Genomic DNA, 17,962 nt, shown 5'->3' with positions numbered 1-17,962 from the left:
AAAGAGACAACACACAGGAGAAGAATGGGTCTATCTTACATCCACCACACATACAGTATTGGCAAGAGGACAGTCCCCAGCGTCTCGAAGTATAATGAAGCTAATCACTCTATGAATTATCTTAATTGAATTTGAAGGTATTGCTACTGAGTACCAGGGGAGAAGCAGCCAATAAGGACCTGGTGTTTTCCCGAAGCATTCAGTAGCAATGCATTCAAATTTAATTAAGATCAGTCATACAGTGATTAGCTTTCTTCTGTGGAAGGCACTAGGGAGTTTCCTGCTACAGTTGCTTGGTTTTGGTCAGCCTAGGATAGGGATATCTATTTCCACAGGCTTTCTCTTCTACTGAGGAGAGAATTGTCCAATCCAACCTTAAGTATTATCCTAAGATGTGGTTTTCATTTTGGAAAGCAGACTCCAAGAAAATGAAATAAGTAATTAGAGGAGGCCGCGTGAGGTGGGTGCCTCCGGGTCATTCCGACTCTTTCCCCTCTCTGCACTCATGTGCAGATTATTTAAATCACTCTAAACTTCTGTTTCCTCTTCTGAGAAAAGTTCACCTATCACCCAGTCTGTCTTAAGAGCGTGTGTTAGAATTACATGTGTACCTTCTGAGCATAGTTTGAAAGATGAAAAAAAAAGGTAAAATTATTATTTTTCAGTATTGCTGTTTCCAAGGGCAAGGGGGAAGGGGGACACAACTGTGGTGCAGGCTTCCTCTCTGTGACTCAGTTGAAGCCACAGAGGTACAGGGGCTTCCGTCATGATCTAAGAAGCAAGTTTGGTAACACGGTTCCTCAGTAAATACAAATCTGGGATGTGTTGATTCACTGGTGCTCCAGGTTCACAAGATTCTGTGTGGATAAGGTGGGGCTTGCCTCAAAAAGCATGAGTCGTCTCCTTTTCTGTGTATTCCCAGGTTAGTAGAAGCCCACCCAAATGGAACTTTCCACTGAACATTTATCTCAGCTTCGAAACAGTAAATGCCATCAGAGCCTCCTGAAGAGGTGGTAAAGAAGGCGCAAATCAAGTGACAGGATTCCTGCATGAAGACTTATGTCATGCTAGGGAATTTTAAAAAAAAAGAAAAAAGAAAAAAAAAGGGATGACTTTAAATTCTCTTAACTATTGTTATACATTACAGTGAAAGGAAGATGATAATTGGATGTAATTTCCACAATTTCTTTCTTTCTTTTATTTTTTTCCTTTGTAATGATCATGTGAGCATTGGCACCACATTCAATCTTTGCTCTGAGGCAAGTTTAAAGTTAGCTCAATTTCATATTAATCAAGAATACTTACGAAGAACTAGGACTTATATGTTTTTCAAACTGTGTCCTTTCAGTTTTTGTGTACTCTGCGTCTTTCAACATTTAGTTAAAGTTGTGTAATTGACTCTATTGGATTTTTTAAATTATTTTTTAAATTTTTTTAAATTAATTTTTTAAATTATTAGCTTATTTTCACAATTTCCAGATGCATTGACCAAGAATCAACTTCATATATTTGGGTCTGTGTTACCATAGGAAGTGTACCTGTGGGTCATGACCCCTTGGGGGGATAAGGACCCTTTCACAGGAGTCACATATCAGATATCCTGCATATTAGATATATAAAATATGATTCATAACAGTAGCAGAAATACAATTATGAAGTAGCAATGAAAATAATTTTATAGTGTTGGGGGGATCACTACAAACTGAGGAACTCTATTAAAAGGTTCCAACATGAGGGCTGAGAACCACTGGGTTAGACAGTACTGTGTTGTGAGAAATGTTCAGGAGAAATGAAACTTATTGCAACATCACTGTCAACCTACATCCTTGAATCGTATGTGTGCTGCCCTTCGGTTGATAATTTTCTCATAAGCTGCATTTGTATGTTTATTTTTAGCTTTTAATCAAGATTACTTAATATGATATCTACTATATAAGAAGTCTTAATGAAACTATCATTTCCTTTGTCAGTTTCATGGTCTAATTTGGAAAGATCAAATTCATGATTAATTTCACTTATTATGTCTGTCATCTGTATAGTCAGAAGCAAATGTGGAAGTTTTAAAAATAACCATGATTTATTGTTTTAAAATTGCTCCTGGCCTGTGGATTATGAATCTGCATGATTTCTGAGTGTTTGGCATAGCTTGGGTATGCACGACGGTTTGTCCTCTCCCTAGGAATGTTGCCTGAGAGCACTTTAGGAACTGAAATCTATAGGCAAAGACACTAATTGGAGAGATATCCACTGATTTCCTACATTCATCATGGTACATTGCATTATTGTGCTTTCATTCTGGTGAGCTTTAGAGTACTTACGAAGGATAACTCGTAGGCTAATGTGAGTCATCTCCTCCCTGGTCATGGACCCTCCTTTTCTCTTACTGCTTATTGCAAGGAACAATTAGAGTGGGGAATCTATTTAGGCCTCTGTGTAAGGAGCTAGTTAGCAAAAAGGAAGTACAAACTGAAGTCCCAGGAGAGACGTGCTAATGCTTTTCTTCCATTTTCTTGTGGCACTGGGGATCAACCCCAAGGCCTTGCACATATTAGTCAAGCACCCTATCATTGGACAGGGTGATGCTTGGCGAATAAGTAAAGAGACTGGAGCAGAATTAAAACAAATCTGGATTGCCAGGATGAAATTTGCAAAAGGATACTTTGAGAAAAAACAAAGAAGCAGGAGTGATCAGGACTTCTGAACTCAGTCAGTCCACACACAAAAAAGGAGAAGTGTGCTTTGAAACTTGATGCAACCTAAGAGCGTATGTGAAGGCAAAATAGAGGAATCTAAATAGATGGCAGAAATAGGGAAGGTAAATAGGTGCCAGGGAGCTGCAGAAGGGCTGGCTCCGAATTGATTGGGAGGGGAGCCTATTAACATAACAGGATAAATAGCATTTCCTCAAGGTTGACTGTTGTGGGAAAGACAAGAAATAATGCAGGAAAGAAGCTCCTGTCTATTGGAGTGCGCTATGGGCATTTGTTAGAGGAGAGGGGTCATAGCACATGGGAAGCAAGGTCATGATCCCACATCCTTCATCATATGAAAAAAATTTTTTTAAGATTCCCTTAAGGGCTGGGCATATGCCTCAGCGAGTAAAGTGCTTACCGTGTAAGTGTAAGTACCCAGGTTATGGTGGCAGTAGAGACTGGAGCTCATTGAGCCAGCTTGGTGACCTTGGGGTTCAGGGAAAGACACTCTTTCAAACAGAGCAGTTGACGAAGACACCTGATATTGACTACTTGCCTCCAAATGTATGTGTGTACTTGTGTACTCAAACACACACACACACACACACACACACACACACACACACACCCTCATGCTTACATATACATACCTACATGGGCATGTCCATACTCCATACATACACACACATACAAGATTCCCTCACTTAGTGGCAATTTCTAATGTGGCTCTTCATGGTATTATCCGTCTTCACTGCAGAAATCCTGAGTCTACATTTTCATTGTCTCTTCTCTTCTTTGCACTCCTAGAAATAATTTCTTGTCTTCTATTCCTGACAATCTCTTTCCTGAGGGACCCAGTGGCCTCTTGCCACTGTTCAGACCTCTAATTCTCTACACTGTTTTAAAAAAAAATTGCTAAGTGAGCAGCAATAGTACCCAAAATTATAGATCTATTCTAGAATCTTTCCGACAGGAAAATAAATTTTGACATTTTGGCCTTTGAAAATCCCAATTGTTGACAGAGTCTTCAAGGTGAACTGGACTGAAATTCCAACCCCTCCATCAATTTACTGGTTAGGTTGCACAGTTTTCAGACTCCATGGATCATCTGTTTGGAGAAAAATGCTCAACTGTGATGATCTCTTCTAGAATTAAGATACGTTCTCAATGAGAGACAGTTTTAATGTGTATCATAGCCCATGACATTGACCATGTATGGTAAACTCATTATGATAGTAGCTATTGTTACTATTATTAAGTATTTTGATGTAGCTGTGTTTTTTTTTCTGTAAGCAAACCTGCATGAAGTAGTCTTAATATAAGAGTCACCCCAAATTGGTCTCCTGAGATGAAAATCATAGAACAAAACAAAGTGACCTGAGCCCGGGCATAGCTTCCAGATGCTTTTATAAACCAAAGAGATCTGCCAGCACTCCCAGAACAAAGAGGTAGCTCTTGTGGAGAGCAAAATTATAGCTTGTGGCTGTCAGCACTGAAAGCAAAGCGGCCATATACTCTTCTTTTGTATCTCTCTTAGGAAAGTGATGGTCGGGTGAGTTTATCCTGGTAGGAAATTAGAAGTTACAGCTGCTCTTCATGGATGACCTTGGAAAGCCAAAAAGTGTTACTGGAACCTCTCTTACCCGATGCCCATGACACCAAGGGCACATTTTTCACAGTATGAAATGATATTGGGATGTATCAGTAATGCACAACTATTGAATTCCTGTATTCCAAAAAGCAGAAGTCATTGGCTGCAAGAGTTGTACACGAGCATTCACATCCAAATAAGCTTGGGAGGTGATAGGCCTCTGTTGCAGGTATGGCTCTTGGTATTACAGATTGAATTCCTTAATGTCAAGAATTCAAAATCTACTCACACTCAGAAGGGCACTGGAAGCAGGATATAGAAAGAACAGAAAGGAGCTCAGAGCCACTGAGGCAGAGGGAAAGTTGTCTTGGTAGATGGAAGCAATAGATAGTACTGTGACGCCCAACCCCATAGATGTACAGCTTCCACCCTTTTCCTTGCCACTGCCATTCCTTCACTCTCCTTGAGCTCCATTCCCATTGGCCCAGACAAGCAGACACCCAGAGACATGAGACATCAGAGAAGTCACACCCACCATGACTAGTCCTTAAAGAGACTGTGAGGAATGGGTTTATATTTGGAAGTTTGCTGAAAATACAAAATTTCGTTGGAAGAATTGTTCATATTCAATTTGTGGTAATGTGTATGTACATACACAACACACACACACACACACAGAAACCAACTTGACCTGTGAGTGAAAGTTTATGGCATTGTCGAGGTATTAAGATGGTGTTAGAGGGTAAGCTGGCAGTGGCTTTTATCACAGACCTCCTATAAATTAAAGTTCCCTGCAGCTTGTGCAGAAACATTAATTTCCCCGGTGTCAGGCAGGCTTGTAATTGGCCTGTGATGTATTTTTAATGATATTTATTATCTTTCAAGTGTTTCTAGAAAACTAAATGAGACATGTAATTTAATTTGATTTACGTCTTGTTGGATATTTTCTATATCTTTATAAGCACCACCATTGTATAGAGAAGCATTTACTGACCTTGATTTAAATTTTCATTTGCTATACACAACTGTGAACATTTGACATGTTCTAAAGATGTATACAGGGTTAGCAGTACCTACAATGGGGACCTATTATTTACCAAGTTTCTAAAATGAAAACAAGACTGCAAATGTAAATTCAATTTGAGAGTATCTCTTACACAATACATTCTTTAACACTGGTTTGTCTTTGGTTTCTAATGAAATTTTACTAAATATGAAAAACTGATCCTATTAATCTCACCTAGCTGCTAAAGCTTTATATGCTGTATCAGGTTGATATTCATTCACATCTCTGAAATAAACTAATATTCAAAGGATGACCGCCGCTTGATTTCATCCATGATTTGTCTGACTTGGTTGCCAAGGGAACCATTTCAAAACTCCAATTACTCTGAGTCTGCCCAGCTGTATGGTTCTTAACTTTGATTTTAGCTAGTGTTTTTCCATTCTCATGAAACTCATGTGGTTCAAGACAGAGAGAGGGTTAAAGGGTCAGCATAAGATGGCCTGCTCCTTACTTAATCGTTTCCTTTCTAGTTAGAAAAGCTGCCCTTGTTTTTCCGAAGCTCCAGCTTCTGAGATGTTGTCCAATGGAACTCTTCCTGATGAAAGGCTGAATTAAATCTGTCACATGACCACAGGGTCACAGCTGTGGCCATAGATGCAGCTGTGAGGGCTCTCTCCAATCTTCCCATTTGTTTTAAATACAAATAGTGTGGAAGTTGGCTCCATTCTGATCTCTTTAAAGCCAAAGAACCCTGGTTTCTCTTAGTTTCTAAAGACATTCTTGTTCAGTTGGACCTTTAATTTCTTCTAAAACTTTTAATCTCCCTCTCCCTCTCCCTCTCCCTCTCCCTCTCCCTCTCCCTCCCTCTCCCTCTCCCTCTCCCTCTCCCTCTCCCTCTCCCCTCCTCCCAAGTGTGTACCATTATGGCTTGATAGCTTGTTTTCTTGACAACACAGAAGTCTTTTTGTTACTTTAGTTCATATTTCAGTTTTTATATTATGTGTGTTTGTGTTTTGCTTGCATATGTTTGTGTAGCTCAAGTGTGCAGTGCCTGTAGCGGCCAGAAGGGGGAGTATTGGCTCCCCTGGAACTGAAGATACAGACCATTGTTAACTACAATGTGGTTATTATTAAACTTGTGTCCTCTGGAAAACCAGCCAGTGCTCTTAACCACTGTACCATCTCTTCAGCCAAACACTGAAATTATTTGCCCAATTAAGTTATCTGATGAATTAAAGATAGGAATGTTTATGATTATTTTAAGATTCTTCCAAATAGCCTATGGATGGTCACTGAGAGCTCTCTGCTTTTCTAAATTCTCCTGAGTGCAAAGAGAGCCTACTGTACTGGTTCTTAAATAAATCTTTAATTTTTTTGCTTGTTTTCCTGTATCATTAGTTATATGAGTTCTATATTAGTTATATACCCTCAAAAAGGCATTTATATATGATGTTACATTATGTCAGTAGATCACAGGATATGAAAGTCAAACTTCATATATATAGAAATCATCAAAGAAGACTGGCAAGTCCCAGGTAGCATCCCAGGATGTGCAGTGTGACACAGAAGATCATGAAACTTCTCAAGCATAGGGGGAGGAACGCTTTCCATACCATTTCTTTGAAAAGACCAGGTTTTCATGGAAACCAGGAACACCTAATGTAGAACAAGAGAACGAGAGTGACCCAGTAGGGAGTCCCAGAGGCTCACTTCCTCTGATCACACTTCTAATTTAGAAGCCAGATTTGAGTGTGCAGCCTTCCAGTAGAAAGGGCTAACTGCAGACACAGTTCTGCTTTCCTGATCCTGTCAGCCTTGCCCTGTCCACAGCTCCCAGCAGTAGACAGACTCATTTCTATTTGTGTGAGTTAGAGCTACCGAATGAAACTCAAAGCATGGTTTTTACAACATTGATTTTTCTCCGGAAATTTGTATCTGCAAAGCTAATTTGTTTAATATTGAACCAATTATGAATCTGATCATTTTCTTGTCATCTGAATGTGTGTATATATATATATATGTATATATATGTATATATATATATGTGTGTGTGTGTATATATATATATGTATATATATATATATATATCTTCCAGGCTATTTTTTTTCAGGGAAAAAAAAAGACAGACTCTGAAAGTCATGCTGAATTGGTAATAGGCATATCTAGGAAGCTTACCTTCCTTGTCCTAAATGGCATTAGAGAGGCCCAGATCCCTTTATATTTGAGGGTTTTTTTTTTACTTTGTTCATAATTATTAATTTTTAATAGAACTTTAAGGGAAATTTAGATAGCAAATGTAAAATATGGTACATATCTTAGTAAATGAAAAATTCAATGTCCTCTGTATGATTGCTGGTTGGCTGGTCTTGATTTAAGTATAAGGCTTTGGGTAGGATAGTTTTTAAATAAAACAAGTCTATATTTTGCTGGTATCTAGTGGTTCATCTACTATGCTGATATATTTTATGTGCTTGATCTTTACAACAACATGCTTTTTTATCCACCCTGATTAACTTCAGCCAAGATTCCTATGGCTTGCTCAAGTCACAGGGCTGGTAGGTATGAGATTCTAAAACTTCCCACCAGAGTTTCCAGTTGGAATCCTTTGCTACAACCATCATATCAAGACAGGGTATAAGTAACTCACCAGATGTTTGTGGCTCCCTACAAAGCTAAAAATAGTTCAGTTATTAAATCGCTAATTGTGCTTCTCTGTGTTGCTGGCATGGCTTCTATAACCACATGCCCAATCTGTAATTATTTTCTCTGGTCTCTTTTCCCCAGTGTTTTGTGTATCTTTTGTTGTAATTACTTGAATCTGTTAGTGGTTGAAATTCTATGTGAAGCCCCACTGTGATATTTCTGGGCTTCCTCTCTGGTGGATTTTCAAAGGGTAAACAATTTTAAAATCAAATAACTCCCCAGTGTTTAATGAAGGCTTTATTCTTTTGAAGAATCAAGTTCATCCTTTTACCATGATGAAAGCAACACATGTTCTTCCAAAAACATAAAAACAGCAACATCCTCAATATCCCAGTACCCCAATGCAATAAGCTAATGATGTTTGAGTCTTTACAATCAGTTCTCTTTATAGTTTTAAAGTCAGCGTAGTTATTCTATTACATAATATTTATTCTCATCTTCATTAAACAATAATAAATAAGCATTTTGTTTTTATTATAAATTATAGAAAAACAATTTTAATAAGTGTTCATTATTTTATAGGTATCATCGTATAATTTCTGAATCAGACCATATCCTGGCAGCCTAACAACTTCTTAGAAACCTAGGTAGTATAGATTGTAGTTCTAATCTCCTATATGGATCTATAAATATCATCAAGATTACCTTGCACTGCTCACGTTCTGAGACAGCATCTCTGTTCTTCCTTTTGAAGCAACACTTGAACTATGGACCTTACCTTACTTAGGTTTTCAACAACAAAACAACCCCAATTATATGCACAATATTGACAACTAACTAATTCTCATGAAGCCCTGAAGAATTTAGAAAATCCATGGCATGTAGCATATAGTTCCCCACTGGTTTCTTCCAGACCCTGTCCTAGTCTTAATGTCATTTCTAAAGCACATTACAGATAGATGCCTTTGTCCATTACCCATGATTCTCAACAATTACTTCTATTGAAAGGCTGACTTAGTGTCTTCACTGGCTAGGAACAGCCACTGTCAACCTTACCTACTTTTCTTGTCACCCCTAGATGAAGTTGAATACATTTCTCTTTGGATTTTATATGTGTTTATTTCCCTCATATTGAATCTAGGTTATCTCTGGACCTGGAAGAAGGGATATACACTTAATTATGGAACACACATTTATTGAATGTGTCCTGTACATATTACAAGTACATTACAGGTGCTTTCAAGCTGCAACATGTAAAAATGGTAAACCAGTCTTTATCTACTTAATATTTAAGAAAACAGTATTACAGACCTAGTATTGTTCTAAGCACAACATCATTTCATCCTCCAAGATAGCCTCTACTAAATCACTTTACAAACATATATACTAAAGCATGAGGAATTTAATCACCATGCACAAAGTCTCATAGCTCATGGGGATGAAGAAAGCATTCTCCCTGTGTTTCATAGAAGGCCAGCAACCACATCCTCCCACAGACTTTGAACTTAGCTAAAACAAGGCTAGATAGGCTAGGTTAATTTCTAGTTGGACTGTACTTTTTATTCTGGAAAACATTTGTCAATTTAGTCATATTTCAAATGCTTATTTTCTTTAGCATTGTTTCTTTACCCAAATGATGAAAAGAATCCAGATGTTTGTGCTGCTATCCTTTACTCTAGAAATGAAACAACCCCAGTTAAGAAATGAACAGTCTACTTATCTCAGGCCAATCGAATAGTCCTGACAGACTGGACAGTTGCCATGTCAGCTTTACAACTCTGGGCTTAGACATGGTGTTAGCTTACCATTAGAAGTCATGGTTAAGTCCAGAGGAAGGAAACTTTTGTTTTGGTGACAGGGGTCCATCCTAATGCTGTGAAGTTGATGTGAAGGGGAGCTGTGGATTTGGTGAACCCGATCAAACAAATCTCTTAATAGTACATGAGAAGAATAGGGCCTGTTACCACTGTGGTGCAACATCCCCCTGCTGCATAATAACAGGTGCTGGTGGTGGGTTCTTTTCCCAGGAGCAGTGACTTTAGAATGGTTAATGAAATTCATTACTCATTTACAAGAAAGGGTAAGAGGAAAAAGCACCATAAAAACCCAATTCAATTCAGGGTAATCTTGGCACACACCTTATCCCACTTGGTATACGCCAAAAGAAACAGGCCCATTAAATTCAGGAGGGACAGCTCTATCCTTGTTAAGGCCATAAATCAGCTCTGCTCACTTCCCAGTTCCATTCTGTGTCTCTACCCAGAGCCAAGAGTGACAAAAGAACTGATTCCTCTATCCTTGAGTGTGTCTTTCTCTTTATACAAGACGTTGAACAGACAGGTCACTTATTTTAGGGACAACTGTTGCCTGTCTACCCTTGGGCTCTCACCACAATAGACACAGACCATCTCTCCATGCAGGTTCTGTTAAATCTCAGCTTCTAAGTGTTCGAGAATCTATTAGTGCCCTTTTGGGTTGTTTGGTTGTAACTGAGTCTTCTGTATCTCAGACTGGCTTTCAACTCAGCAGCATAGCTTAGGATTACCTTGAACCCCTGTTCCTTCTACTTCTATCTCCCAAGTGCTAGGATTATAGGTTTGTATCACCACACCCAGTCTATGCAGAGGTGAGGATAGAATGCATGGACTCACACATGTTCAGCAAGGACTCCACCAATCAAGCTCTATCTCTTGCCATCTTAATGCAATTTACTTCCTAAAATCATATTTTAAAAAACTACAAATAGTGGAGTATCTTGAGTGATACACATTAAGAAAAATTCCTGGAAAGACAAAAGTTTACTAATGTATCCCTCAGTCAAACATTACTGAGCGCATATTCTAGATTTGAGATTCCCCATGTAAATAACCTCAATGCAATATCTTATTTCTATGCAAATAATCTCAAAGCAATAAGAAAGGACTGAGGGATATTATTCACGAGTTCCCTGCTGTGCCAGATACATAAAACTGTCTTTAAAAATGTTTGTAGTCTATACTATACTTTATTGATCTATCAAGAATAGTTTGTGGTTTGACTTGTAAATTGTTATATCAGTAACTTTAGACTCTGGAACTGTGATGTGCCTACAATAGTAAGTTAAGTTAGATCAATTTTACCTAGAGTTTGTATTTCAGTGAAAAGTCTTCTCAGAAATATCCTTTTGCCTCCAATTTCTTCTTTATGCATGCTTGGGAGAAGTGTAGCTGTATGTGCAGGTGTATATGAACATGTGTGCATGAGAAAGACAAAAGACAATGTCAGATGTGATCTTCATGGATACCAAGCATCTCCTTTGAGACAAGGTTTTTTATTGGGCTCAGCAATTAGGCTAGCCATGGTCACTGATTTCCAAGGATGCTGCTGTCCTTGCCACCCTCAAGCAGAGATTGCAAGTCAGCAATCAATATTATACCCAGCACTTTAACATAGCTTCAGGGGGCAAACTCAGAGCCTACTGTTGCAAGGTAGGCACTTTATTTAGTAAAACAACCCCTTAGCCCTGTTTTCTGTATTAATGTGCAAGTTCAGGACTAATGAGACATAACATTTTTTTTAAAAATGGAGCAAGACTATAGAAACCCACTCCTGACATGCTGTTTCCCTTTACACTGCTGGGTTGCAATGCACGCACACTCCTGCACTCCTGTTCACACTGGACTTAAAAGAGAAAAAGAAAAAGATGTTAGTAACCATTTCACAGGCCATTTCAGTGAGTACTGACCAGCGCTGCATACTTAGATGTGGAAACTAGTGGAGGAAAGGGATGTAAATGATCCACAAGCCTATGGCAGGGATGAGCATTTTCTGATTGGTTTCAGTGTACATTTTTGTTTTGATTTTTACATACATATTAATGTAAGGTCAAAGGGAGAGACAGACAGAAAGACATGAATAGAAAGATGGATGGACAGATAGATGGACAGCAAAAACAGATGTAAGGAAGGAGAGCATGGACAGATAGATAGACAGCAGACAGATGTTAGGAAGGAGAGAGAGAGAGAGAGCAGATTAAATGTTTTAGTTTGAAAGTCCAAAATGATAGTTTAGGACCATGGATAATACAGAAAAACTGAGACCTGGGGCTGCCCTGGAGTGAAATGCAACTGCTTAAAGACAGCCAAGGCCCATGTAAGACAGCACTTGGGAGATTACTTGGTGGAAAAGTCTTTGTACCTCAAGGCTGAGGACCTGAGCTGATTCCTTGCACCCACACAGTGCGTTTTTAACCTCAGCACAGAGGAGACAGAGACAGAGGGTCCTGGGAGCTCACTGGCCATCCAACCCAGGCAAAAAAGGTGGCCTCTAAGTTCACTGAGCAGTTCTATCTCAGAAACTAAGGTTGGTGGTGATGTAGGACGATACTGACATATACCTCCAACATCCACTTCAAGTGCACAGCTGTATTTATCCTCTCACACGCACACACACACACACACACACACACACACACACACACACACACATACTGTACATATAACCTCAATTTGTGATCCTTGAAAATTAGCTTTTGCCTGGAAAATAAGAAACTTTAACTGAAAATAAGTGTAAATGAAAAAGTGTGTGTGTGTGTGTGTGTGTGTGTGTGTGTGTGTCTGTGTGTGTGTGTCTGTGTGTCTGTCTCTGTGTGTTTGTATCAAAATGCAGCAGCTCTAGGAGAAGCTTCCTAGCTGCCATAGAGCCTCTGTAATTTCTACCCCAATATGTGAAGTGTTTTAAATCACTGTCACAAAACACTGTGTTGAGCAACTCAACTCCTTCAAATGTCCCACGGAGCACTCTGTATTTTTACTTGCTATGTATAGCCAGTTCACTTGATAGGACTTCCTAGAAAGAACATTGACCTCACCAGTTTCCTTAAGCATTTAAGGTGTTGGCTTGTTTGTTTATTGTTTTTCTTTTACTCCAGAAAAATGGATGGATATCTTTCCTATTGGTCCATAATGTTCATATGTTGATGTTCCTAGAATTTAGAAAATCATTCAAAAATATTTGCTTCTATTTTAAGAAGCCCATTATCAGTTTTTAGAACATAGGTGAAAATTTGGGAGAGTCTACTTTATAGAGGTGGGACAACTAGTGGGAGGTGAGGAGCTTGATAGGACAGTTGCTACTGGCATTGCTACTTACAGGATCACATTAGTATACAGGTTTCATGGTGACCCCTCGCCCTAACCCTAATCCTAACCGCCCCCCCAAAAAAATCCCCTAAGTATTGACCAGTCTTTTCTCATTTACATGAATGCTTCACAAAAAGGTTAGGGCAATCCTTTCATTGTGTCTTTGATTTTCTGTTTTGTAATACTTTCTTTAGAGGAAGAGCTCCATTTTTCTCACTTTGTGATCTAGTTTGATGTGGAGCCAACACATCAGCTCTGTAATGACACACGGCTTCTCCCTCTAACAATTAGGTGATTGCTTGTTTGTTTGTTTGTTTGTTTGTTTGTTTCACTAGTGGGGTGTGCTTCTTGGCAGATGCGCAACTTCTCTTGGGTCCAGGATTTCAGTACCATTTGATTATCTGCATATTTTCTTCAGGCTCACCCCTTTTTACCACAGTGTCTCTCTCATAGTCCAACTGTTCTATCCTAGTAGAGACCGACCCAGCTTCTCCCTGTAGAGGCAAAGAAGCTCAGAGCCATGCAATTAATCCTGACACAAGATCTGTGCTTCACTGACAACAAAGGCGGTCTGCAAGAATTTGATTCCTAGCATGTTGCCAACGTTTGCAAACTGACCTAGGTAGGACTCACAAAGCATCAGACTCAGCACACGCAGTGTGGATCATTGTCGTAACATTATACGGAGTAAGCAGCCCTTCCTAGTGTGGAGAAGATCAAGTCTACATGAACATCTCTTCCATCTCTATCAGTACAAGCAGCTTGAATTACTCAGGGAGATGCCGGGTATTTTAGGGTCTCCTCACTTTATTTCAAATCTGGAAATAATCCCTGTGTGTTTCTGGGGCTTTGTTCCAAATCCCTGGAGTCTGTATGGGACATCATTGGAAGGACTGTGTGATGTCAAGTGATACCAACGCTTCAGTGATGGCTAAAAACTGAAACTGAAGCAGCCACAGAGAAGAAGCAAGATAATACGCACAATGCTTAACTCTGTTTTGTTCTGTTTTGTGTTTGTTCCCCACAGCAGGAAAAGCCCAGACTCTTGGATCCTTTGGATTATGAAACCGTCATTGAAGAACTTGAAAAGACCTATCGGGATGATCCTCTTCAGGACCTTCTGTTCTTCCCCAGTGATGACTTCTCAGTAAGTATCCTCATGTCCTTTTTCCTTGCTATGGCTACCCTGTCTCACATCACTGCAGCAGAATGCTGTTTCCAGTAATAGAAGAACCCAAGGGCTTCCCCAGCTTGAAGGAGCGAATGTGAGTCAACAGTGGACACAAAGGACAATAACACACAGGACTTCTGAGTCCACTTATTGCTCAAATTTCTGTCAATGTCCAAGGCTCTTACCACAGCCTTCTTTTGACTTACACAGTGCTTCTTCCCTGGGACTATTTCTAACTAAAAGATTCTAAGGAACAGAAATCAGCCAGGAGAACACATCCAAAGAATTGGTACAAAAGAGGTGATTATTTTAAACTGCCACAAATCTTGATAATGAGGCTTGGGCTCAAATCAAGAAGAACATCTTTGTGCAGTGATTTATAATATAAGATATGTTCCCTTTAGGACAGGGCACTTGAGATACTCCTAACATTACTAGAGAGAATGAATGAATGAATGAATGAATGAATGAAAAGCAGGGAGATAGCCTATTTAGTCAAGAGCTTGCCTGGCAAGAATGAAAACGTGAATCCATTTCCCCAGAACCTACAAAGATATCTGGTACATGACACATACTCAGTGCTGGGGAGATAGAAACAGGGAGATTCTAGGAGCTGGATGCCCAGCCTAGCCTCATCAGCCTGCTTCAGGTCAGTGAGATAGACCTAGAAATAAGGAAAGAAAATTAATATTGAAGATAAGGATGATAAAAGTGTGGATGATGAACACTAGTATGCACCAAGTATTCAATTACATCATTTGTAAATGCCTCTGCAAACAGGTTGCCCTAGGCAGTTGGCAACCTTTACTTGATTGTTCCTAAGACAAAGTTAGTCTCAGACTTCAACATTGCAAATGAGAAGGCAGCTGGAGGGTAACTCAGCAGTACCTGCTGTGTCCGTGGGTTTCTCTATCAGGGACTAGGGGCTTAGTTTCTACAATTTCAGCATCCTATCTCTCCTCTGGGGACAGATCCAGCTCCTGGCTTCAAGGTTTTTATTGTTGTTGTTGTTTGTTTCTGTTGTTTTGTTTTGGATTGGTTTTGGTTGAGTGTTTTGTTTTGTTGTCCTTTATGGACTTAGGAAAAAGAAGTTACAGGAAAATTGATAGCTACTGATATAGCTAAGTTGATAGAGGGCTTGCCTGAAATACTTGAGGGCCTGTGTCTGATGGAAAGCAGAAAGGAACAGAGGAAATGGGATTAGGACTTTTCTGGTCCAAGTATGGATAACACTGGAAGGAGGCAAATGAAGGCCTGAGAAAAACAATTCTTCCAGTCTGTTTTTTCAATGTTTAAAATGGCTTCCACTTACTGTTGGCACATCCTAAGAGAGGTTTATCTCTGTAGATCTCATTTCTGTGGTTGGACTGGGGCTTGAACTGCAACACGAAGTTGAACTACCTTCTTCCACTTCTTCTTTTTTAAATTCCACATCCTTATTTTGATTCTTTAGTTTGGAGACAAACTGACCCAAAAGCCTTTCTGTCAGTTAACACCAAAATTCACGAATCTAGGAGCATCCGTTTTTCCAGCTCTATCATCTAGAATTACATCAAGTACCACTGTGAGAGTCCCTCCACCCAGAATGAAAGTGAGGGCCACAGGTGGACTGCATGTGGCTCCAAATTTGAACTCCACTCTTGTCATCTATTCACCCTCAGTTAAACATTGTTTCTGCATTTTTTTTTCTTTCTTTGCCATCCTTGGCAGTATAAACAGAGCCTTTACTAGTATATTGCTCTATTTTCCCACTCCAATCAGTCCACAGGAATGTTTTGTTATGTGCTTGTTTAAACCCCGTGTGTGGTTCCTTATTGCCTTCCTAATGATGGTGTAAGGCCAACAAGGTGGATCAATGAGGAAAAGGGCTTGCAGCCAATCTAAGGTTGATTCCCAGAATATATAGAGTGGAAAGAGAGAACACGTTCCCACAGGGAGTCTTCTGATCTCCTACCCCAACCTACTTCATCCCTACAACCACTTTCAAGCCCACCACAGTCAGATACCAGCTCTATTCTCACCCTGCTATTCCATCACACACTCCTAACTATAGTATTTACATACTCAATAAGTATGGGATGTGAAATACTGAATATTTTTCCATAAGATTTTTTTCTAAGAAGCATCAGTGGTTGAACAGAAATGTCTTGGTTCTAAGGATACTGGGCATCTTACTAATATGTGAGGAAAAGATGATATAAAACTGATCAACAAATTAATTAAGAAAATAAAGATTACTTTTTCAGGTAAAAATAGGGCAATGTGATGGAAACTGAGTCCCAGGAGGAACTGAATTAGACTGGGTAATTGGGCAGCCATCTGACAGGTGACATTTGAGCTGAGCTCAGATTGCTCCAAGAGAACTAGACACACTCAAAACCAAGGAAGGACTATGCTATGCTCTTGGAAGAACAGGGAGAGGTTATAATGGCCCTCAGGTCAGATGGGTGAGACGGCATAGAGAATGATCTGAGGCAAAGTTGCCCAGGGATGAGGTGAAGCTTTCGTATCTTTTTCTAACCACAAGCAGCAAGTCACTGGCCTGTTCCTAGAACAAATGACCAGAGTTTACTATCAACAACACATGGAGCTTCTTTGTGGACAACATGTAATGCATTTTAGGAAAAGCCACAGGCCAGCTGGGGAGAAAAGCACCCAATTAGTCCACTCACGAGATATACAATGGCCCCCAATCTTAATATCACTAAGTGACGTTTCCTAACAACTGAATTTTCATTTGTACTAAGTAATTGATAATGGGCATTATCGAACACCATATCAGCATAAAATTGCCAGGGATGTTAGTAATCATCTGACAAGGTTTTCTTATTCATTCTTGATACATTCTTCTTATTCTTGTCTTACTCATTTTGGCTTGGAAATCTAGATCCCGTGTGAACTATGATTCTATTTTTGTATGTCCCATGAGCTAAGCACTGTTGGTTTAAATAGTTAAAGGGAAAAAATTCTAGTTGGTAACAAATGAAAACGATATGATATGCACGTCCTGATATCCACGAGCCAAGTTTTTCTTCAGCACTTGTACTGGTTCATCTGATCATTGCCAGTGCTTAGGGTTCTAAGCAGTTGCAGAAGTTTGAGTTGGACATCCAGCACTGTTCTAGTCTAATTTCTATTGCCATCATAAGATATCCTGACAAAAAACATTCTAGTGGAGGAAAGGGCTTACAATTCAAGGATTGTCCATTACCATGAGGACATCATGGCAGGGACTTAAAGCATGGTATCTACAGTCAGGAGCTGAGAAGAGATGCATTGGTCCTCACCTCCTGCTGGTGTTTACACTCAACTAGTCTTCTTCACTCTAGTACAGTTTAGGGTCCAGGTCATAAAATGACATTGCCTGCAATGGACTCAATCTTCATATATTGATTAATAGCACTCAAGATAAGCCCCCATAGACACCCCAAAGTATCACTTTGAACTAGATCATTCCCCATTAAGAATCTTCCCGAAAAACTCTAGGTTTTGTCACATTGACAATTATACCTAACCATCACAGGCTCTAAAAAACTTAGCTTCTTATTCTGCACACACAGTGCAGATGTGCATGCACCCACCCACACACATATGCAAAATACACATAAATCACCCTGATAAAATATAACTGTATTTGTTAAGAACAGTTCTTTTATGCTTTATATGGAGTAAATATACATCTCTAAATATAAGTCCCTGACATCATCTACCCCATTCACAGACTCTCTTGTGGGAGTG

The 17,962-nt window shown here is 39.4% G+C and overlaps 1 protein-coding gene across 27 annotated transcripts in view; it reads left to right on the top strand.

Moving 5' to 3' along the window:
• The window catches only part of Dock10 (dedicator of cytokinesis 10), a 257,698-nt gene that overhangs the window by 96,353 nt on the left and 143,383 nt on the right, over window positions 1-17,962 (top strand). For 24 of the 27 annotated variants that reach the window (XR_001783679.2, XR_373539.4, XR_003954321.1 and 21 more), the window contains one exon: window positions 14,081-14,200. Coding sequence is in view for 20 of the 27 variants with exons in the window: in NM_175291.4 (NP_780500.2) it covers window positions 14,081-14,200 (120 nt within the window). In the remaining 7 variants the exon portion in view is untranslated. The remainder of the gene's footprint in view (window positions 1-14,080; window positions 14,201-17,962) is intronic. The other 3 variants (XR_003954323.1, XM_006496464.4, XM_030252609.1) reach the window with 1 other exon arrangement.

The sequence above is a fragment of the Mus musculus genome, chromosome 1, assembly GCF_000001635.26.
Source record: "Mus musculus strain C57BL/6J chromosome 1, GRCm38.p6 C57BL/6J".
Taxonomy (NCBI): Eukaryota; Metazoa; Chordata; class Mammalia; order Rodentia; family Muridae; genus Mus; species Mus musculus.
Note: the sequence above shows the minus strand (reverse complement) of the source record. Positions and strands in the feature narration are given on the sequence as shown.